The 23,994-nt window shown below is 45.4% G+C and overlaps 1 protein-coding gene across 11 annotated transcripts in view; it reads left to right on the top strand.

Annotated features, from left to right (window-relative positions):
• picalma (phosphatidylinositol binding clathrin assembly protein a) overlaps window positions 1–23,994 on the top strand; it is a 143,183-nt gene that overhangs the window by 35,152 nt on the left and 84,037 nt on the right. For all 11 annotated transcript variants that reach the window (XM_068033953.1, XM_068033954.1, XM_068033952.1 and 8 more), the window contains exons 2-3: window positions 16,564–16,706; window positions 17,777–17,852. In XM_068033953.1, coding sequence (XP_067890054.1) covers window positions 16,564–16,706; window positions 17,777–17,852 — 219 coding nt within the window. The remainder of the gene's footprint in view (window positions 1–16,563; window positions 16,707–17,776; window positions 17,853–23,994) is intronic.

Below are 23,994 nucleotides of genomic sequence, written 5' to 3'. Positions count from 1 at the left end.
TGTGCAGTGGTCACTCCTACCAATACTGTCATGGACAGATGCATCTGCGGCAGGCAGATTGGTGAGGCTCCGATGAAGGGTCGCTGACCCGAAACGTTAACTCTGCTTCTCTTTCCACAGATGCTGCCAGACCTGCTGAGTGATTCCAGCATTTCTTGTTTTTGTTTGGGTCTTTACAACAGTCTGGTAGCTACATGGTCACCATTACTGATTCCAGCTTTTTATTCAAGAATTTTATTTCATTAACTGAATTTAAATTGCCCAACTACCATGCAGGGATTTGAACATGTCATTGGATCATCAGTCCTGGTCTCTGGATTGCTCGTCTAGTTGCATAACTGCAATGCCACTGTACCCCTAGTTCTCTGAATAGCATCCTGGATAGTCTTGAATGCTATTCCCCTTCCTTTCAAAACCACTACCATTTTCTTCTTGTCCGATAAATCACCGTGCACCCTGTTGTTGTCCTTACAAATTAATCACAGTATCTTCTCTCAAGTTCTTCAACATGTTGTAGCCGTCCCAAATTGATACCCATTTCTCCTACAATTCTCTGTTTGAACTTATCCAATCTATTTTCCGCCTCACTCACAGCATTGAAACGGCCCTAACCAAAGTTACTAATGATTAATTCTGTAATGATCTCTGATGTATTATGCCTCATCATTCTTGACCTCTCTGTAGTCTTTGACAGAGTCAATCACTCCATTCCCCTCCAGTGCCTCACCTCTGTTGTCTAGCTCCATGACAGTGCCCTCGCTTGGTCCCACTGTTAACTGTCCATTAACAGCTAGCATATCTCCAGCAGTGGTTTTTTTCTAGCCCTCGCACCATTATCTGTAGAATCACCCAAGACTCTATTGTCGGACCTCTCCTCCTATACGTTGCTCTATGGCAGACATGATTTGCAGATATGGGGTCAGTTTCCACATGTGCTGACAACACCCAGCTTTACACCTCTTGATCCATCCACTGCTTCTACTTGTACGACATCCAGTAGATTCTGCCCACCTCCATGCCCACTGTGTAAGGTTGAACTAGATTGTTTGTTTGTGACATTGGGGTCCTACTTAACACTAAGTTGAGCTTCCAATTCCACAACCTATCCATCAAAAAGACTGCCTGCTGCCACTTGCAAAACAGGATCTGTCTGCCCTGCTTCAGCTTATCTGTTGCTGCATTCACAGAATTGTTACAACACAGAAGGAGGCCATTCGGCCCGTTCTGTCTGTGCTGGCTCTCCAAAAGAGCAACTTACCTAGTGCCACTCCCCACCTTCTCCCCATTATGCTGCACATTCTTCCTTTACAGACAACAGTCCAGTTCCCTCTTGACTGTCTAGATTGAACCTGCCTCCACCACACTGTCAGGTAGTGCATTCTAGATCCTAATCACTTGCTGCGAGAAGAGGTTTTTCCTCATGTCGTCATTGCTTGTTTTGCCAACTAACTTAAATCTGTGCCCTGTTGAACTTGATCCTGCCACCAGTGAGGGTGGTGCCAAAGGATTGGAGAATTGCAAATGTTTACACCCTTGTTCAAAAAAGGGTGTAAAGAAAAGACCAGCAACTACAGGCCAGCCGGTTTAACCTCTGTTTTCCCCATCTACTCTGTTCAGACTCCTCATGATTTTTGAATACCTCTAGCAAATCTCCTTTCAACCTTTTCTTCTTCAAGGAAAACAGTCCCAACTTCTCCAATCTACCCTTGTAACTGAAGTTCCTGATCCCTGGGACCATTCTAGTAAATCTTTTCTGCACTATCCAATGCCTTCACACCTTTCCTAAAGTGTGGTGCCCAGAACTCCAGTTGAGGCCGAACCAGGTTATACAAGTTTAACATAACTTCTTTGTTTTTGTACTCTATGCCCCTATTAATGAAGCCCAGGATGTTGTATGCTCTATTAACTGAAGGTGGCATGACAGGTTGAGAGAGCAATGATTTATGCACATATACACCCAGGTCCCTCTGTTCCGGCATCCCCTTTAGAATTGCACCCTTTATTTTATATTGTCTCTCCACGTTCTTTCTACCAAAATGAATCACTTCACATTTCTCTGTGTAAAATTACAGCTGTCACTTGTCCACCAATTCCACCAATCTGTCCACGTCCTTTTGAAGTTCTACACTGTTCTCATAGTTCACAATATTTCCACGTTCTGTATCATCATCGAATTTTGAAATTGTGCCCTGTAAGCCAAGAGCTAGGTTATTAATAGAAATCAGGAACAGCAAGTGTCCCAACACGGACTCTTGGGGAACTCCACTACAAACCTTTTCTCCAGTCTGAAACATCCATTAACCACGACTGTGTCTGTTTTCTGTCGCTCAGCCAATTTCGTATCCTTGCTGCCACTGTCCCTTTTATTACATGACCAATAACTTTGTTCACACGCCTGTTGTGCAGCACTTTATCAAATGCTTTTTGGAAGTCCGTGTACACCACATCCACAGCATTACCCTGATCAACCTTCTCTGTTATCTCATCAAAAAAAACTCCAGGTTAGTTAAACACCATTTTCCTTTCACAAATCCATGCCGGCCTACCCTAATTAACCCACATTTGCCCAAGTGACTATTAATTTGGTTCCAAATTATCATTTCTAGAAACTTTTTTTTTTTATTCATTCATGGATGTAGGCGTCACTGGCCAGGTCAGCATTTATTGCCCATCCCTAATTGTCCTTGAGGAGGTGGTGGTGAGCTGCCTTCTTGAACCACTGCAGTCCATTTGGGGTAGGTAGACCCACAGTGCTGTTAGGAAGGGAGTTCCAGGATTTTGACCCAGCTACAGTGAAGGACCGGCGATATAGTTCCAAGTCAGGATGGTGTGTGACTTGGAGGGGAACTTGCAGGTGGTGTTCCCATGTATTTGCTGCCCTTGTCCTTCTGGTTGGTAGAGGTCGTGGGTTTGGAAGGTGCTGTCTAAGGAGCCTTGGTGCATTGCTGCAGTGCATCTTGTAGATGGTACACACTGCTGCCACTGTGTGTCGGTGGTGGAGGGAGTGAATGTTTGTAGATGGGGTGCCAATCAAGCGGGCTGCTTTGTCCTGGATGGTGTCGAGCTTTTTGAGTGTTTGACCAAGGTCAAACTGACTGGCCTGTAGTTGCTGGACTTCTCTTTACACCCTTTTTGAACAAGGGTGTAACATTTCCAATTCTCCAATCCTCTTGCACCACCCCCGAGTCTAAGGAAGACCAGAAAGTTATGGCATGTGCCTCTGGACTTTCGACTCTCACTTCCCTCAGTATCCTCAGATGCATCTCATCTGGTCCTGGCTGTCTTATCAACTTGAAGTACAGACAGCCTATCCAATACATTTTATCATTTTTATCCATTTTAAACCCTTCAAGTAGCTGAATTAGTTCCCTCTTTCATCATGACCTGCACAGCATCTTCCTTGATAAAGACTGATGGAAAATATTCATTTAATACCTCAGCCATGTCCCCTGCCTCCATGCGCAAATCCCCTTTTTGGTCCCTAATCGGCCCCACTCCTCCTTTTCCTATTAATATGCCTTTAGAAGACTTTTAGATTCCCTTTTATATTAGCTGCTAGGCTCTTTTCATACTCTCTCTGCTTCTCTTTTATTTGCTTTTTCACTTCCCCTCTGAACCTTCTATATTCAGCCTGGTTCTCGATTGTATGATCCACCTGACATGTATCATGAGCGCACCTTTTTCTTCTTCATCTTAATCTCTATCTCTTCTTTCATCCAGGGAGCTATGGATTTGTTTGCCCCCACCTTTACCCCTTTGTGGGAATATGTCTTGATTGTGCCCGAACTATCTCTTTTAAAGGCTCTTGTTCAGTTACCTAGTGCCTGCCAACCTTTGATTCCAATTTATCTGGGCCAGATCCATTCTTACCCTGTTGAAGTTGGCTTTCCCCGCAGTTAATTACTCTTACTCTGGATTGTTCCTTGTCCTTTTTCTATAGCCAATCTAAATCTTATACAATGATCACTCTCCCCTAATTGTTCCCGATTGACACTTGATCCACTTGGCCCACCTCATTTCCAAGTATCAGTTCCAACAGTGCCTCCTTGGACTCTCGTTGGACTGGAAACATACTGCTGTAGAAAATTTACTGAACACACTCTAGGAACCATTGTCCCTCTCTGCCCTTTTACATTACTACTGTCCCAGTCTATATTCGGATAATTAAGGTTCTCCATTATAACCACACTCTAATTCTTGCATATCTTTGTAATTTCCTTGCAAATATGTCCCTCTACATCTTTCCCGCTAGTTGGTAGTCTATAGATTACACCGAGCAATCTAATTGCACCATTTTTGTTCCTCAGCTCTAGCCAAATAGATTCTGTCCTTGACCCTTTGGGCCATCCTCTCTCTCCAGCACTGCAATGTTCTCCTGAATCAACACTGCCACCCCTTCTTCTTTCCTCAGCACCTTGTATCCAGGAATATTTAGCACACGGTCCTGTCCTCCTTTGAGCCAGGTATCCGTTATCGCCACATCATCATACTTCCGCATGGCCATCTGCGCCTGCAGCTCACCAACTTTACTTGTCACACCCTGCGCATTCACATACATGCACAGTAACCTTAATTTAGACATTGTTACTTCCCCTCTTACTCTGACCCTCATCTACTTTACTATTTCCTAATCTAGTGCAATTTATCTCTCCTAATTCTCTGTGCACCATGGTGTTCCTCTCTTGTATTTTTTTTTTTAGAATATTACAGCGCAGTACAGGCCCTTCGGCCCTCGATGTTGCGCCGAGCTGTGAAACCATCTGACCTACACTATTCCATTTTCATCCATGTGTCTATCCAATGTCCACTTAAATGCCCTTAAAGTTGGCGAATCTACTACTGCTGCAGGCAGGGCATTCCACGCCCTTACTACTCTCTGAGTAAAGAAACTACCTCTCACATCTGTCCTATATCTATCACCCCTCAACTTGAAGCGATGTCCCCTCGTGTTTGCCATCACCATCCGAGGAAAAAGACGCTCACTATCCACCCTATCTAACCCTCTGATTATCTTATATGTCTCTATTAAGTCACCTCTCCTCCTCCTTCTCTCCAACGAAAACAACCTCAAGTCCCTCAGCCTTTCCTCGTAAGACCTTCCCTCCATACCAGGCAACATCCTAGTAAATCTCCTCTGCACCCTTTCCATAGCTTCCACATCCTTTCTATAATGCGGTGACCAGAACTGCACGCAATACTCCAGGTGCGGTCTCACCAGAGTCTTGTACAGCTGCAGCATGACCTCGTGGCTCCGAAACTCGACCCCCCTACTAATAAAAGCTAACACACCATATGCCTTCTTGACAGCCCTATTAACCTGGTTAGCAACCTTCAGGGATTTATGCACCTGGACACCAAGATCTCTCTGCTCATCTACACTAACAAGAATCTTCCCATTAGCCCAGTACTCTGCATTCCTGTTACTCCTTCCAAAGTGAATCACCTCACACTTTTCCGCATTAAACTCCATTTGCCATCTCTCAGCCCAGCTCTGCAGCCTATCTATGTCCCTCTGTACCCTACAACATCCTTCGGCACTATCCACAACTCCACCGACCTTAGTGTCATCTGCAAATTTACTAACCCACCCTTCTACACCCTCTTCCAGGTCATTTATAAAAATGACAAACAGCAGTGGCCCCAAAACAGATCCTTGCGGTACACCACTAGTAACTAAACTCCAGGATGAACATTTGCCATCAACCACCACCCTCTGTCTTCTTTCAGCTAGCTAATTTCTGATCCAAAGCTCTAAATCACCTTCAACCCCATACTTCCGTATTTTCTGCAATAGCCTACCGTGGGGAACCTTATCAAACGCCTTACTGAAATCCATATACACCACATCCACTGCTTTACCCTCATCCACCTGTTTGGTCACCTTCTCGAAAAACTCAATAAGGTTTGTGAGGCACGACCTACCCGTCACAAAACCGTGCTGACTATCTCTAATGTACTTATTCTTTTCAAGATGATTATAAATCCTGTCTCTTATAACCTTTTCCAACATTTTACCCACAACCGAAGTGAGGCTCACAGGTCTATAATTACCAGGGCTGTCTCTACTCCCCTTCTTGAACAAGGGGACAACATTTGCAATCCTCCAGTCTTCCGGCACTATTCCTGTCGACAATGACGACATAAAGATCAAGGACAAAGGCTCTGCAATCTCCTCCATAGCTTCCCAGAGAATCCTAGGATAAATCCCATCTGGCCCAGGGGACTTATCTATTTTCACACTTTCCAAAATTGCTGACACCTCCTCCTTGTGAACCTCAATCCCATCTAGCCTTGTAGCCTGAATCTCAGTATTCTCAACAACATTTTCTTTCTCTACTGTAAATACTGACGCAAAATATTCATTTAACACTTCCCCTATCTCCTCTGATTCCACACACAACTTCCCACTACTATCCTTGATTGGCCCTAATCTAACTCTAGTCATTCTTTTATTCCTGATATACCTATAGAAAGCCTTAGGGTTTTCCCTGATCCGATCCACCAATGACTTCTCGTGTCCTCTCCTTGCTCTTCTTAGCTCTCCCTTTAGATCCTTCCTGGCTAGCTTGTAGCTCTCAAGCGCCCTAACTGAGCCTTCACATCTCATCCTAACATAAGCCTTCTTCTTCCTCTTGACAAGCGCTTCAACTTCTTTAGTAAACCACGGCTCCCTCGCACGACAACTTCCTCCCTGCCTCACAGGTACATACTTATCAAGGACACGCAGTAGCTGCTCCTTGAATAAGCTCCACATTTCGATTGTTCCCATCCCCTGCAGTTTCCTTCCCCATGCTATGCATCCTAAATCTTGCCTAATCGCATCATAATTTCCTTTCTCCCAGCTATAATTCTTGCCCTGCGGTATATACCTGTCCCTGCCCATCGCTAAGGTAAACCTAACCGAATTGTGATCACTGTCACCAAAGTGCTCACCTACATCTAAATCTAACACCTGGCCGAGTTCATTTCCCAGTACCAAATCCAATGTGGCATCGCCTCTGGTTGGCCTGTCTACATACTGTGTCAGAAAACCCTCCTGCACACACTGGACAAAAACTGACCCATCTAAAGTACTCGAACTATAGTATTTCCAGTCGATATTTGGAAAGTTAAAGTCCCCCATAACAACTACCCTGTTACTCTCACCCCTGTCGAGAATCATCTTCGCTATCCTTTCCTCTACATCTCTGGAACTATTCGGAGGTCTATAAAAGACTCCCAACAGGGTAACCTCACCTCTCCTGTTTCTAACCTCAGCCCATACTACCTCAGTAGACGAGTCCTCAAACGTCCTTTCTGTCGCTGTAATACTCTCCTTGATTAACAATGCCACACCCCCCCCTCTTTTACCATCTTCTCTGTTCTTACTGAAACATCTAAATCCCGGAATCTGCAACATCCATTCCTGCCCCTGCTCTACCCATGTCTCCGAAATGGCCACTACATCAAGATCCCAGGTACCAACCCATGCTGCAAGCTCACCCACCTTATTCCGGATGCTCCTGGCGTTGAAATAGACACACTTTAAACCAGGTTCTTGCTTGCCAGTGCCCTCTTGCTTCCTTGTAACCATATCCCTGACCTCACTACTCTCAACATCCTGTACACTGGCACTACAATTTGGGTTCCCATTCCCCTGCTGAATTAGTTTAAACCCCCCCGAAGAGCACTAGCAAACCTCCCCCCCCAGGATATTGGTACCCCTCTGGTTCAGGTGAAGACCATCCTGTTTGTAGAGGTCCCACCTACCCCAGAAAGAGCCCCAATTATCCAGGAAACCAAATCCCTCCCTCCTGCACCATCCCTGCAGCCACGTGTTCAACTCCTCTCTCTCCCTATTCCTCGCTTCGCTATCACGTGGCACGGGCAACAACCCAGAGATAACAATTCTGTTTGTTCTTGCTCTAAGCTTCCACCCTAGCTCCCTAAATTTCTGTCTTAAATCCCCATCTCTCTTCCTACCTATGTCGTTGGTGCCTATGTGGACCACGACTTGGGGCTGCTCCCCCTCCCCATTAAGGATCCCAAAAACACGATCCGAGACATCACGAACCCTGGCACCTGGGAGGCAACATACCAACCGTGAGTCTCTCTCGTTCCCACAGAACCTCCTATCTGTTCCCCTAACTATGGAGTCCCCAATGACTAATATTCTGCTCCTCTTCCCCCTTCCCTTCTGAGCTACAGGGACAGACTCTGTGCCAGATATCTGTACCCCATTGCTTACCCCTGGTAAGTCGTCCCCCGCAACAGTATCCAAAACGGTATACCTGTTGTTGAGGGAAACAGCCACAGGGGATCCCTGCACTGCCTGCTGGTTCCCTCTCCTTCCCCTGACGGTAACCCATCTACCTACTTCTTTTACCTGAGGTGTGACTACCTCCCCATAACTCCTCTCAATAACCTCCTCCGCCTCCCGAATGATCCGAAGTTCATCCAGCTCCAGCTCCAGTTCCCTAACGCGGTTCTCGAGGAGCTGGAGTTGGGTGCACTTCCCACAGATGCAGTCAGCAGGGACACTCTTGGCGACCCTTACCTCCCACATTCTGCAGGAGGAACATACAACTGCCTTAATCTCCATTCCCACTATTCCAAATTCCCAACAAATCTATTGAAAAACCAAAAAAACAAAAAGTCAAAACTTGTTAGGTTAGCAATCCAACGGACAGAACTTCCCAAATAAAAAGTTAACCTTATCAACACACCAGAGTCCTTTTTTTTTGGTTAGAGGAGGAGGGTGGGTGGGAGACACTACACGTTTAGTGTCTCGGGTACAGCCACCACACAAATATATACCCTTTTCCTTACCCAGCAGTCCCCTGGTCCTCCGAAAACAAAAGGGAATTCACTTTTAAACTTACGCTGAAATTGACTTCTCAGCTGTAAGCCCGTTCACGCACCTCCGTTGCTATCAACGCTGCAGTCACCGAAACTAAAAGCAAAAGTATTATCTCATAGTACTCCTGCCTCTGCCAGGTTAGTTTAACACCTCCCCAATAGCACTAGCAAATCGTCCTGTAAGGAAATTTGTCCCAGCTCAGTTGATATGCAACCCGTCTGGCCTGTACAAGTCCCATCTCCTCCAGAACTGGTCCCAGTGTCCTAGGGATCTAAAGCCCTCCTTCCTGTACCATCTTTCCAGCCACACATTCCTCTGCTCTATCCTTTTCCAATTTCGTGCATGGTACTGGGAGTAATCCGGAGATTCGTACTTTTGAAGTCCTTCTTGGTAATTTCTTACCTAGCTCCCTAAACTCTGATTGTAGGACCACATCTTTCCTCTTACTTTGTCATTGGTACCAATGTGGACCACGACTGCTGGCAGTTCACCCTCCTTCCCCCCCCACCCCTCAGGGTGCTCTGCAGTCACTTAGTGACATCCTTAACCCTGTTACCAGGGAAGCAACATACCATCTTGGACTTGGATCTGTGGCCACAGAAATGCGTGCCTGTTCCCCTAACTATTGAATCTCCTATCACTATTGCTCTTTTAGTTGTCTTTGTGCCCTTCTGTGCAGCTGAGCCAGCTGTGGTGCCGTGGATGGCTTTGGCTGCACTCTCCAATGAGCCATCGCTTACCTCCGTATTGAGAACTGAATATCGGTTGGAGAGTGAGACGCAATCGGGGGGGCTCCTGCACTGCCTGCCTGTTTGTTCTTGGCTGCTTAGCGGTCACCCATTCCCCCTCTCGCTGCATACCCTTAAGCTGCAGGGTAACCACATCTATAAATGTGATATCCACGAAGCTCTCAACCTCACGGATATGTTGCAGTGATATCAGCTGTTGCTCAAGTTCTGAAACCTGGAGCTCGAGTTGCTGCAACTGATGACACTTCCTGCACAAATGGTTATCCAAGACACAGAAATTGTCCTGGAGTTCCCACGTTGCACAGGATGCGCACTCCAGAGGTCGGAGCAGCCCTGTCATTCCTCTATCTATTAGATAATAAACTTGCTACTATTAATAAATAGGACTCTGAACTGCCCTCTGAAATGGCTTTGCCAGCGATGTCCACATGCCATGAAATAATTTTTTTTTCAAACTAATTTTTTGGAGCAGCGCCTCCTCCCTCACTGCACCGAATTCCCACACTTGCCAAGTTCGAAAGTTCACACTCTGTCATATTCTGTGCCTCATCCCACTTGCCCATCACCCTTGTCCTCACAGACCTACATTGGCTCCTAGTCACTCAATGCTGCAAAACTAAAATTTTTGTTCTTCTCTTAAAATCTCTTCATGGCCTCACTCTTTTTTTCTATTTCTGTAGACTTTTCCATTCTGACTACCAGTACCAAATTCTTCATCCCTTTCACTCAGGCCTCTTATGCACACCCTGTCACCTACAACACCCCCTGCCCCCCCCCCCCAAATATTCAAATTAGCAGCTGTGCCTCCACCCATTTGAGCTCTGTGCTCTGGAAGTTCCTCCCTAAACCTCTTTGCACCCTCACTTTCCTCCTTTTAAGGCCCTTTTTAAAACCTGCCTCTTTGTCTTTTAGTTTCCCTTTTTGTTAATGTTAGAACAGTTGTGGTAGAAAATGTAGAGTTTTCACATAAGCTTCAGTTGTAGTAATAGTATTTGGACATAGACATGGTCTTAATTATAGATATTGTCAATTTGTATTTAAATCTTTCATATGGTATGAATGGAATTGATCCATTTTTGATTTTTTTTAACCTCCCATCAACTTTGACTCGAGGTTTTTTAAAAAAGCCCTAGTTTTCTACCTGCGTTTTAATTTATTTTTCACCCTCCAGCTGTTAAAGCACTTCTGCTGCTGCCAAAACAAACTTTCAGCAATTCTGATATAACTCATCAAGTCTACACCATATTAAAGTGGAACTCAAATGATGTTGAACTTTCTCCCCCCATTTATCTGAATATTGTCCTTTAAGCAAATGCCATCCTGATGGGAATGGAATTCACTTCCTATATGATTTCTTCCGAATAACACTTTTCCTGTTATTCAGCAGAGCAAACTGGCTAAACTTTTACAGGGACTTTTTACAGGGAAGGAAAAAGCAAGAGTACCAAATGCACCATTTCAGGAATATATTTTTGTTTAAAAATAAAATCTCTAACCAATGGAATATGATCGTCGCAACCATTTTGTTATGTTTCCCTCCGACCATCTTGGGAACTAGCGCAAAAAGAATTGTAAAATAAAATGGTGGAAAAATTCCAATGCCAAGTCTGCCCTTCTGTAATCTATGATCACTGAGAGACTGGATTTTAATGTGTTGGCATAGTAACTAAGGTTTTTCTTTTGAAGGGGAAAACAGTCATATGAATGATAGCCCTCCAACATTTTTCCCAGTGTTTTGAGAAGCGTGCAAGATTTGGATAGTTGAAACTCTAAATTCATTAAAAAAAAATGATCAGGTGTGTTTGTTCCATCATGCTCATTTCCATCCACAGATATGTTTTCTGAAACTATCTTGTTGGATAAAATTTATGTTCTTTCTGCCTTATTGGGTGGGGGGGAATAAGTAAAATCAAAACTCAAGAATATCTTCTAAATGTTGTTTTTCTCCCTCCCTTTTCTAATGGTTTTTCCGTGCTGCTCCAGTATAGTCTATCAGTTGCAGGTGACCTTCAGTAACTCACCCAGAACATTGTTCATGAGTGAGCCCAATATGGGTGATTGTGTGTTATTGGGGTAATAGGGGCATCACATTGAGCTCGACCCTTCCCTCATTTGACATTTACACTGCTGCACTTCAATCAGGAAGCCCAACTGTTTGGTTTTTTGCCCCTCCCTCTCTAACACGAGCATTCAAGTCAGTTATACCTTTTGGTGCCACTAGATTCAAACCAAAGAAGCTACATCACTCCAAGCAGAAGGGCCGCCCGCGCATCAAAACTGACAGAATTTCTTATCCGCAGCTGTTACGTAAGTTTCTAAATTCACTTGAAAAAGCCCTTCTAAACACTCCTACAGGAGATGCAGAGACCAAGTGGGCCCACATCAGAGACGCCATCTATGACTCAGCAGTGACCACCTTTGGCAAACGTGAGAAGCAGAATGGAGACTGGTTTCAGTCTCACATTGAAGAGCTGGAACCTGTCATAGCCGCTAAGCGCACTGCACTGTTGAACGACAAAAAAGTACCCGGCGAGTTAACATCCGTAGCACTTAAAGTAGCCAGAAGCGCTGCACAAAGAACAGCCAGGCGCTGTGCAAATGACTACTGGCAACACCTATGCAGTCGTATTCAGCTGGCCTCCGACACTGGAAACATCAGAGGAACGTATGATGGCATTAAAGCAGCTTTTGGGCCAACCATCACGATCGCCCCCTCAAGTCTAAACCAGGGGAAACGATCACTGACCAACGCAAGCAAATGGACCGCTGGGTGGAGCACTACCTAGATCTGTACTCCAGGGGAAATGTTGTCACTGAGACCGCCCTCAGTGCAGCCCAGTCTCTGCTAGTCATGGATGAGCTGGACGAACAGCCAACAAAATCGGAACTCTGTGATGCCATTGATTCTGTAGCCAGTGGAAAAGCCCCTGGAAAGGACGGCATTACCCCTGAAGTAATCAAGAGTGCCAAGCCTGCTATACTCTCAGCAGACCATGAATTGCTTTGCCTGTGCTGGGACGAGGGAGCAGTACCACAGGACATGCGCGATACCAATATCATCACCCTCTATAAGAACAAGGGTGACCGCGGTGACTGCAACAACTATTGTGGAATCTCCCTGCTCAGCATAGTGAGGAAAGTCTTCACTCGAGTCATTTTAAACAGTCTCCAGAAGCTGGCTGAGCGTGTCTACCCTGAGGCACAATGTGCCTTTCGAGCAGAGAGATCCACCATTGACATGCTGTTCTCCCTTCACCAGCTACGGCTGAAATGCAGCGAACAACAGATGCCCCTCTACGTTGCTTTCATAGATCTCACCAAAGCCTTTGACCTCATCAGCAGACGTGGTCTCTTCAGACTACTAGCAAAGATCGGATGTCCACCAAAGCTACTAAGTATCATCACCTCATTCCATGACCATATGAAAAGCACAATTCAGCATAGCGGTGCCTCATCAGACCCCTTTCCTATCCCGAGTGCTGTGAAACAGGGCTGTGTTCTCGCACCTACACTGTTTGGGATCATCTCCCTGCTGCTCTCCCACGTGTTCAAGTCTTCAGAAGAAGGAATTTTCCTCCACACAAGATCAGATGGCAGGTTGTTCAACCTTGCCCGTCTTAGAGCGAAGACCAAAGTACGGAAAATCCTCATCAGGGAACTCCTCTTTGCTGACGATGCTGCATTAACATCCCACACAGAAGAGTGTCTGCAGAGACTCATCAACAGGATTGCAGCTGCTTGCAATGAATTTGGCCTAACCATCAGCCTCAAGAAAACGAACATCATGGGACAGGAAGTCAGAAATGCTCCATCCATCAATATCGGCGACCACACTGTGGAAGTGGTTCAAGAGTTCACCTACCTAGGCTCAACTATCACCAGTAACCTGTCTCTCGATGCAGAAATCAAAATGTCTGAGTGTATCAAGCCTGTGTATTAAGAATTAAACATGACTGAGAATTTAATGACCATTTTATTATAAATAATCTTTTTTATTTTCCAACTTATTTCCTTCCCCGCCCTAACTTCTCCCAAGGTTTGTGTTGAGTATTCTGGTGCAGAGTACAAATAAATGTAAACAATTGTTCATGACACCTTCTCTTCTCTTCTCTCCTCTCCTCTCCTCTCCTCTCCTCTCCTCTCCTCTCCTCTCCTCTCCTCTCCTCTCCTCTCCTCTCCTCTCCTCTCCTCTCCTCTCCTCTCCTCTCCTCTCCTCTCCTCTCCTCTCCCTTTCTTTCCCCATCTACGCTCTCCTCTTGCCCTGCTCCCTCACCCCTCACCCCCCCCCGCTCTCCTCCCTCACCCCTCACCCCCCCCGCTCTCCTCCCTCACCACCCCCCCCCCCCGCTCTCCTCCCTCACCACCCCCCCCCCGCTCTCCTCCCTCACCACCCCCCCCCCGCTCTCCTCCCTCACCACCCCCCCCCCGCTCTCCTCCCTCACCACCCCCCCCCCGCTCTCCTCCCTCACCACCCCCCCCCGCTCTCCTCCCTCACCACCCCCCCCCCCCGCTCCCCTCCCTCACCACCCCCCCCCGCTCTCCTCCCTCACCACCCCCCCCCGCTCTCCTCCCTCACCACCCCCCCCCGCTCTCCTCCCTCACCACCCCCCCCCGCTCTCCTCCCTCACCACCCCCCCCCGCTCTCCTCCCTCACCACCCCCCCCCCGCTCTCCTCCCTCACCACCCCCCCCCGCTCTCCTCCCTCACCACCCCCCCCCGCTCTCCTCCCTCACCACCCCCCCCCCCGCTCTCCTCCCTCACCACCCCCCCCCCCCCGCTCTCCTCCCTCACCACCCCCCCCCCGCTCTCCTCCCTCACCACCCCCCCCCCGCTCTCCTCCCTCACCACCCCCCCGCTGCTCTCCTCCCTGTCTTCCCCTTCCCCCGCGCTCATTCCTGTCTTCCCCTCCCCCCGCCCCCCGCTCTCCTCTTCCCCTGCCCCGTCTCCTCTCACTCGCTCGCTGTCTCACTCGCTCTCTTGTTCTCTCGTCTTCTCTCTCGTTCTCTCTCCCAGCTCACCCCCCACCAGCCCCTTCCCCACACCAACAGGGCAGCTCTGGGCCCCAAACATGAAAAATTACGTCTGTTTAGGCATTTTTCCCATGCATACAATATTTGGCAATACAGAAACTTAGTTTTCGAAATATATCTTATACTTTAGTATTTTCCCCAGAAGTGTCTTGTTGGGTGCCTTTTTTTGTAATTTTTTCCGCTTTTCTCAGCCACAAGGAGCTAATTTATATTGTGGTCGAGTTTCTAACTTGAAAAGTAGTGAAGGGTGCCTGCCATATTGCTTTGCAGTAAAATCCCACTTTGCTTAACAGTCTATTGCTGGTGTTGCAGTGCTCTTTGTTTGTGAATTCACAAAATTGCAAAATTGTCATTCTACTTTAAAGTACTTACGATTTAAAGGGTTGTTCTATTCCAGGGGTGTCCAACCTTTTTGCGTGAGGGGCTGCTTAATAATTTTTGTCCTACACAGGGGGCCAGTGAGCAAAATTCAGAAAGATAAAGATGTTGGAAATATATTTTACTACTAATCAAACCATAAAAAATGTGAATTTTTATGAACAAGTTTTAAATGAGAAGACTAATTTATGAACTTTCTCGTCACTCTGTTGAACACTGATTTCGTGAGATACGTGGCCTTTTTTTTGCTTGCAGGAGTAGTCGACGTCTGCCGCACACTTGATGTAGTGATATGGGCAGAGTATTCTGGATAGGTGTCCATCTGTCAAAAATGATCTTGATTGCTCTCTCCTCTCCCTTATCCCCTGCCCTCGAGCTCTTTTCCGCACCCCCACCCCTGCACCATCGCGCTTTCTTTCTCCCACTCCTCCTCTTCCTCCCCTCCCCACCACCCCCCCCCCCCCCACCCCAAAGATCCCAGGGCTGGGTCCTGCCACCTCCTCAGCCGGCTTCTCCTTGGTGATGGTGGCGGAGTTGAAGATCCCGGGGCCCAGGCCAGGTCCATACGCAGGCAGAACCAGTGCTAGGCCCAGATCTCACGCCCTGGGGCCTCAAGCTTGAGGCCTGGAAGGCTGCACTGGGATTGCAGTTCAGGCAGGATGCAGCTCAGCCTGTCACGCTGCCATCTTTGTAAAGGAGCCAGAACATAAGATACTGAAGTGTGCCACCAACTTGGTAAAGGAGGACATGTGCAGTAAGGCGTCTCCGTCATGTCCATAAAGGAGCTGCAGCCATTGTGAGTGACAGCAGGTTTTGGCGGACTCAAAGAAGCCAATGATGGATTTCCAGCGGAAATTTCTCATCCTTGGCAGGCCAAGTGGAAACCTTTGGTGGGCTGGATTCTGGTCTGTGGGTCGTATGTTGGACGACCCTCTTCTATCCCTACTTCTCCAGAAACTGCGTTGGTTCTAATGTACAGTTGTGTGTTTTTGTTTTTAAAGGAAAAACTCCTGTCGTTTAAAAGGTGGCACATTATTGTTCTGGATGTACTATGCATGTGTTTGGCAAAGGAGTAATGCCGATCAGTCAGCTGGTTTAGGTGATTGCTCTGTGTTAAGAAAATCCATATGGGAGCATGCCTAATTGAGTCATTGGAAATTTTACTGCTGAGCCAGAATCTGCTTCCTGGGTTGGTTAGGAGGTTTCTGCAGTAACCACTCATCATGAACAGCATTTAAGTCTTGTTCTTTACCTTAAAAGATTGTACTAAATTGGTTTTGTTTTGCTACTTCATTTTTTCTTTGTTTTAGGGAGCATAACTGAAACCTAGAAGGAATTTTTAAAATTGATGTTTGAAATTAACCAGTATAAGCAAGTATAATTTGAAGAATTATGATATAAATTAGTGCATAATATGACATTGTGGTGCAAGTATCAACCAAGCCTGCTGAAAATCAATGTGGATATACAGTAGAAATGTACACAAAGGATAAGGATTGATGTTACAAAGCTCATTTTTGCTTTGATATGTGAGACTATTCACTAACTGCTTTGTGCTCTTTTCCAGATCTGATTCAGTGTACAAATGAGATGAATGTAAACATACCTCAGCTGGCAGACAGCCTTTTTGAAAGAACTGCAAACAGCAGCTGGGTGGTGGTATTCAAGTCTCTCATCACAACTCATCAAATGATGGTTTATGGAAATGAGGCAAGTCTCAAAATACTTAAATATTCGGTTGTGAAAGGCAAATTAAATGGATGCTGAACATTTTGTTTTAATTCCCATCTTCTAAGAAGCTCTAAAGTTGTGCTTTTGAAATAATGTATCAAAGTGTGAAAACACAGATTATTTTTTGACTCTTCCAAACAAAAGAAACATTGTCTTAAAATGCCTATTTTTCAGAAGTTCCTCCCAGCCCCCCACCATCCTTTCCTTACTGTCAATAACTTGACAGACTATGTACTATTCTTTGGGAGAATATAAGCAAGAAAGAACTTGCATTTATATAGTGCCTTTCATGCCCTCGACATTCCAAAGCATTTCACAACCAATTAATCATTTTTGAAGGACAGTCACTTTTTTTTTTTGCAAACACAGTAGCCAATTTTTGCATGGTAAGAGAGATGCATGTCCAGTTGATGTGTTTTTCGTGATCATGTCTGGGAGAGAAATGTTGGCCAGAATACCTGGAGAACTCCCTTCTCTGAATGGTGTGATGATATATTTTACTTCCACCTGAACAAGCGGACAGTGCCTCAGTTTGATGTTCTCTCTGAAGTGTCAGGCTAGATTACATACTCTAGTCCTGGAGTGTGCCTTGAACTTGCAACATTCTGGCTCAGATGAGAGTGTTACCACTAAGCCAAGCTGTCAGAGGACTGCTTGGATTTTTCCTAATCCTGCTTTTGAGCTGAGCATTGTTGGATACAAGGAATGATGTCTTCTCTCTTTCTTTGGAAGTACTAGTCCTCTACATGACACTTCATCCAAATAGTGCAGAAGAAATTGTGAGCTTACAGGTGTGGGGAAACATGTTAATTAGGTTATATCTATTATAGCATAACTTCTTTTGAGCACCAAAGCATGTATACCAGTGTTGCCAGCTCCAAAAGTATATTGTCAGCTTGGGTGAAGTATATTGTGCAAGTTCTGGACTTTGTGTAACCATTTCATATCTCTTAAACCTATAAAGTGGAAAGCTATTTGTATGTGGTACTTTTTTGGGGTGGGGGAAGAAATGTTAAAGCAGAAACTAATTTTTTTTTTAACCTGTATAGCGTTTTATCCAGTACCTAGCTTCAAGAAACACCTTGTTCAACCTGAACAATTTTCTAGATAAAAGTGGGTTGCAAGGTGAGTGTGAATTTAACTTTTTGGTTCTCTAACGTTATCTTTCAACATTTTGACTGCAGTAACATTATTTGTATCTGAAAGCAACAATGTATCAATATGTAGTGCATCATTCTTTGTTGCTGAGTGTTTCATTTCGAAGGAGTGAAGAAATAATGGACCTAAGCTGGTTCCAAATTTTGTGTACATGATCAATAATTGCTCTTCGTTCTAAAGTAACAACTGCTGTAAGCGCAGAGAAATTTTGGCCTCTATTCAAATTGTGGTTCTGAAAAATATATTTGTAGGGCTATGGGGATCGAGCGGAAGAGTGGGACTGACTGAATAACTCTGTGGAGAGCCGGCAAGGACTCAATGGGCCGAATAGCCGCCTCCTGTGCCGTGAATGACTCTATGCCTCGATCAATGTTGCAACTTGCACTTTGCTCTGCAAAACACTACTTCTAATGTTTCCCTTGTTCTCAACTCCTATTATTTCCCAGCTGATAAATATGATTTAAACTTGGCTAAAATTTAAAAACTTCTTGAGTCCTGGTGATAAGACTGATTCATTCAATCTAATTTAATTTTCAGACAAAATTGTTGGGCATCAGGACTTATATTGGCTGGTGGTGACTTAATTTAATTGTGTGGTCGTGTATATAATTTTTGATCCTGTTAAATTTCTTAATTTTAATTTACATTTGAGGGAAAAAGATTGCCTTTGGGAGAGGTATAACAGTAAACCAATCAAATAAAAAATAAAAACATAAAATGCTGGAAATACTCAACAGGTCTGGCAGCATCTCTGGAGAGAGAGAAGCAGAGTTAATGTTTCAGGTCTGACCTTTCATCAGAACTGCAGAAAAGTGACATCACAGGAAAGCTGTGACCTGATTGGCTGGTCGGGAATTTGTACTGAATTTGAAAATAAAACATTGGTAAAAATTGATTAAAACACTTAATTAACTAATAAGTAGAGTAACTAAATCAGAGGGAGGAGATTACTGTATTTAGTTAGCATTTAATATTTATATTAGAAATCTAGCACTAGGGACCATATAGTTAATTATAACAATTTAGTAAGGATTTAATAAGTATTTATTTATTTTATATTAATTAACTAATTAGTGCTAGAAATGATAGTTAGAGGGGTGAAGTGCTTCACCTGTGAGATGTGGGAAGTCCATGACGCTTCCAGCGTTCCGGACGACTACATCTGCAGGAAGTGTACCCAGTTGCAGCTCCTCACAGACCGCATGGATCGGTTGGAGTGGCAACTGGATGCACTTAAGAGCATGCAAGTGGCAGAAAGTGTCATAGACGGGAGTTTTAGAGAAGTGGTTACACCCAAGGTGCAGGGAGATGGATGAGTGACCGCGAGAAGGGGCAGGCAGTCAGTGCAGGAATCCCCTGTGGCTATCCCCCTCTCTAACAAGTATACCGTTTTGGATACTGTTGAGGGGGATGGCCGATCAGGGGAAAACAGCAGCAGCCAGAGCAGTGGCACCACGGCTGGCACTGTTGTTCAGCAGGGAGGGACAAAGCGCAGAAGAGCAATAGTTATAGGGGACTCTATAGTCAAGGGCACAGATAGGCGCTTCTGTGGACGTGAAAGAGACACCAGGATGGTATGTTGCCTCCCTGGTGCCAGGGTCAAGGATGTCTCTGAATGGACAGGGGGCATTCTGAAGGGGGAGGGTGAACAGCCAGAGGTTGTGGTACACATCGGTACCAATGACATAGGCAGGAAGAGTGAAAAGGTCCTGCAGGGGGAGGTTAGGGAGTTAGGTAGAAGGTTAAAAAAACAGGACCTCTAGGGTTGTAATCTCGGGATTACTCCCTGTGCCACATGCCAGTGAGGCTAGAAATAGGAAGATAGTGCAGCTAAACACGTGGCTGAACAGCTGGTGTAGAAGGGAGGGTTTCAGATATCTGGACCATTGGGATCTCATCAGGGACAGATGGGACCTGTACAAGAAGGACGGGTTGCATCTAAACTGGAGGGGCACAAATATCCTGGCTGCGAGGTTTGCTAGCGTCACTCGGGAGTGTTTAAACTAGTGTGGCAGGGGGGTGGGAACCAGAGCAGTAGGACAGCAAGTGAAATAAATGAAGGGGAACTAGTAAATAAGGCCAGTAAGACTAAGAGGAAGAGCAGGCAGGGAGATGTTGCGGAGAACAGCGGGACTGGTGGTCTGAAGTGCATTTGTTTCAATGCAAGAAGTAGAACAGGTAAGGCAGATGAACTTAGAGCTTGGATTAGTACTTGGAACTATGATGTTGCTATTACAGAGACTTGGTTGAGGGAACAACAGGATTGGCAGCTAAATGTTCCAAGATTTAGAAGCTTCAGGCGGGATAGAGGGGGATGTAAAAGGGGTGGGGGAGTTGCATTACTGGTTAAGGAGAATATCACAGCTGTACTGCGGGAGGACGCCTCGGAGGGGTCATGCAGCGAGGCAATATGGGTGGAGCTCAGGAATAGGAAGGGTGCAGTCACGATGTTGGGGGTTTACTACAGGCCTCCGAACAGCCAGCAGGAGGTAGAGGAGCAGATATGTAGACAGATTTTGGAAAGATGTAAAGGTAACAGGGTTGTAGTGGTGGGTGATTTTAACTTCCCTATATTGACTGGGACTCACTTAGTGCTAGGGGCTTGGATGGGGCAGAATTTGTAAGGAGCATCCAGGAGGGCTTCTTGAAACAATATGTAGATAGTTCAACTAGGGATGGGGCCGTACTGGACCTGGTATTGGGGAATGGGCCCGGCCAGGTGGTTGAAGTTTCAGTAGGGGAGCATTTCGGGAACGGTGACCATAATTCCATAAGTTTTAAGGTACTTGTGGATAAGGATAAGAGTAGTCCTCGGGTGAAGGTGCTAAATTGGGGGAAGGCTAATTATAACAATATTAGGCAGGAACTGAAGAATTTAGATTGGGGGTGGCTGTTTGAGGGTAAATCAACATCTGACATGCGGGAGTCTTTCAAACGTCAGTTGATTAGAATCCAGGACCAGCATATTCCTGTGAGGAAGAAGGATAAGTTTGGCAAGTTTCGGGAACCTTGGATAATGCGGGATATTGTGAGCCTCGTCAAAAAGAAAAAGGAAGCATTCGCAAGGGCTGGAAGGCTAGGAACAGACGAATCCCTTGAAGAATATAAAGACAGTAGGAAGGAACTTAAGCAAGGAGTCAGGAGGGCGAAAAGCGGTTATGAAAAGTCATTGGCAAACAGGATTAAAGGAAAATCCCAAGGCTTTTTATACGTATGTAAAGAGCAAGAGGGTAACCAGGGAAAGGGTTGGCCCACTCAAGGACAGAGAAGGGAATCTATGTGTGGAGCCAGATGAAATGGGCGAGGTACTAAATGAGTACTTTGCATCAGTATTCACCAAGGAGAAGGACTTGGTGGATGATGAGCCTAGGGAAGGGAGTGTAGATAGTCTCAGTCATCTCATTATCAAAAAGGAGGAGGTGTTAGGTGTCTTGCAAAGCATTAAGGTAGATAAGTCCCCAGGGCCTGATGGGATCTACCCCAGAATACTGAGGGAGGCAAGGGAAGAAATTGTTGGGGCCTTGACAGAAATCTTTGCATCCTCATTGGCTACAGGTGAGGTCCCAGAGGACTGGAAAATAGCCAATGTTGTTCCTTTGTTTAAGAAGGGTAGCAAGGATAATCCAGGTAATTATAGGCCGGTGAGCCTTACGTCAGTGGTAGGGAAATTATTAGAGAGGATTCTTCGGGACAGGATTTACTCCCATTTGGAAACAAACAAACTTATTAGCGAGAGGCAGCATGGTTTTGTGAAGGGGAGGTCGTGTCTCACTAATTTGATTGAGTTTTTTGAGGAAGTGACAAAGATGATTGATGAAGGAAGGGCAGTAGATGTTATCTATATGGACTTTAGTAAAGCCTTTGACAAGGTCCCTCATGGCAGACTGGTACAAAAGGTGAAGTCACATGGGATCAGAGGTGAACTGGCAAGATGGATACAGAACTAGCTCGATCATAGAAGACAGAGGGTAGCAGTGGAAGGGTGCTTTTCTGAATGGAGGGATGTGACTGGTGGTGTTCCGCAGGAATCAGTGCTGGGATCTTTGCTGTTTGTAGTATATATAAATGATTTGGAGGAAAATGTAGCTGGTCTGATTAGTAAGTTTGCGGACGACACAAAGGTTGGTGGAGTTGCGGACAGCGATGAGGATTGTCAGAGGATACAGCAGGATATAGATCGGTTGGAGACTTGGGCGGAGAAATGGCAGATGGAGTTTAATTCGGACAAATGTGAGGTAATGCATTTTGGAAGGTCTAATGCAGGTGGGAAGTATGCAGTAAATGGCAGAACCCTTAGGAGTATTGATAGGCAGAGAGATCTGGGCGTACAGGTCCACAGGTCACTGAAAGTGGCAACGCAGGTGGATAAGGTAGTCAAGAAGGCATACGGCATGCTTGCCTTCATCGGTCGGGGCATAGAGTATAAAAATACGTCATGCTACAGCTGTACAGAACTTTAGTTAGGCCGCACTTAGAATATTGCGTGCAATTTTGGCGCCACACTACCAGAAGGACGTGGAGGCTTTGGAGAGGGTACAGAGGAGGTTTACCAGGATGTTGCCTGGTCTGGAGGGCATTAGCTATGAGGAGAGGTTGGATAAACTCTGATTGTTTTCATTGGAACAACGGAGGTGGAGGGGCGACATGATAGAGGTTTACAAAGTTATAAGCCGCATGGGCAGAGTGGATAGTCAGAAGCTTTTTCCCAGGGTGGAAGAGTCAGTTACTAAGGGACATAGGTTTAAGGTGTGAGGGGCAAAGTTTAGAGGGGATGTGCGAGGCAAGTTCTTTACACAGAGGGTGGTGAGTGCCTGGAACTTGTTGCCGGGGGAGGTGGTGGAAGCAGGTACCATGGAGACGTTTAAGAGGCATCTTGACAAATACATGAATAGGATGGGAATAGAGGGATACGGACTCCGGAAGTACAGAAGGTTTTAGTTTAGGCAGGCATCAAGATCGGCGCAGGCTTGGAGGGCCGAATGGCCTGTTCCTGTGCTGTACTGTTCTTTGTTCTTCTCTCTCCACAGATGCTGCCAGACCTGCTGAGTATTTCCAGAATTTTATGTTTTTATTTCAGATTTCCAGCATCCGCAGTACTTAGCTTTTATATTAGTAAACTAATCATAGTTGACTCCAAGTCCAATTGATGCTGTCTGGCTTGTTCAAAATTAGAATATAGTTATGGTAGTGAAAGATACATTATCAACATGATAGAAATAGAAGGCCAGCCAAATAGAGACTAATTTTAACCAAGCAAAATTGTTAAAAATTTATGTTGTACAAGAATTTTGGTGAGTTCTTTAGCCATCTATGTAATTTGGGCAGGTTTTATAATCCTGTGGAGAATTCTCCACAGAACTTTGAGATTTAAAGTCTTTAACTTAAATAATTATCCCACATGCATGTATGTTGCATGTATAATGCTTCAATACAGTCCGCCTTGGACTTCTTTGCTCATCAATCCCTGTATCAATGGAGTTGATGTATTTTGCAGTCATTTTCAGCGGACAGGGGGAGAGTTGAAATCAGTGGAATTGGAGAAATCTGTGGTTCATCAGAAACTGAATGTCAGGCAGTCAGTCTGACAATGCAGAAATGGTGAAGGATTGTACAAGCTGACCTCATTACTACAGAGGATTCCTTGAAGGGGCAGCATATAGATTAGGAAGAGATGAAGCCCAGGATAGATTCTTTAGATGATGGTGTTGGGGTGGGAAGATAAGCCATTGCTAGAAATACTTTGGGTCACAGTCAAACAGGTAAGAATAGAATCAAGCAAGGTGGATAACAAGGAGGAGGTGTTGGAGAATGGTGTGATCGGCCATGTGAAAGGTTGCAATGTGGATGATGGATGCTGTACCATAGTTATAGTTGCAGGGAATAGTGTTTGTGACTTTGGCTGAGGCAGTTTAAGTGCCGAAAGTATTAGTGAATGCACAGATGATCAAGAAATTAGGTAGAAGTACTAGCAATCCTTTTAAATGAAAGGCCGACAGACAGCCTGGTCACATTGTTGCTAGAGAGAGTTACATTCTTGTTATCTGCATGGCATTGGATTGCATTGAGTCCAGGAGCAAGAGGGAAGTTTACTCTGCAGCCTACCAGGAAT

Source organism: Heterodontus francisci, chromosome 6 (assembly GCF_036365525.1).
Source record: "Heterodontus francisci isolate sHetFra1 chromosome 6, sHetFra1.hap1, whole genome shotgun sequence".
Taxonomy (NCBI): domain Eukaryota; kingdom Metazoa; phylum Chordata; class Chondrichthyes; order Heterodontiformes; family Heterodontidae; genus Heterodontus; species Heterodontus francisci.
The sequence above is the reverse complement of the archived record's forward strand: the minus strand, read 5'-3'. Positions and strand labels throughout refer to the sequence as shown.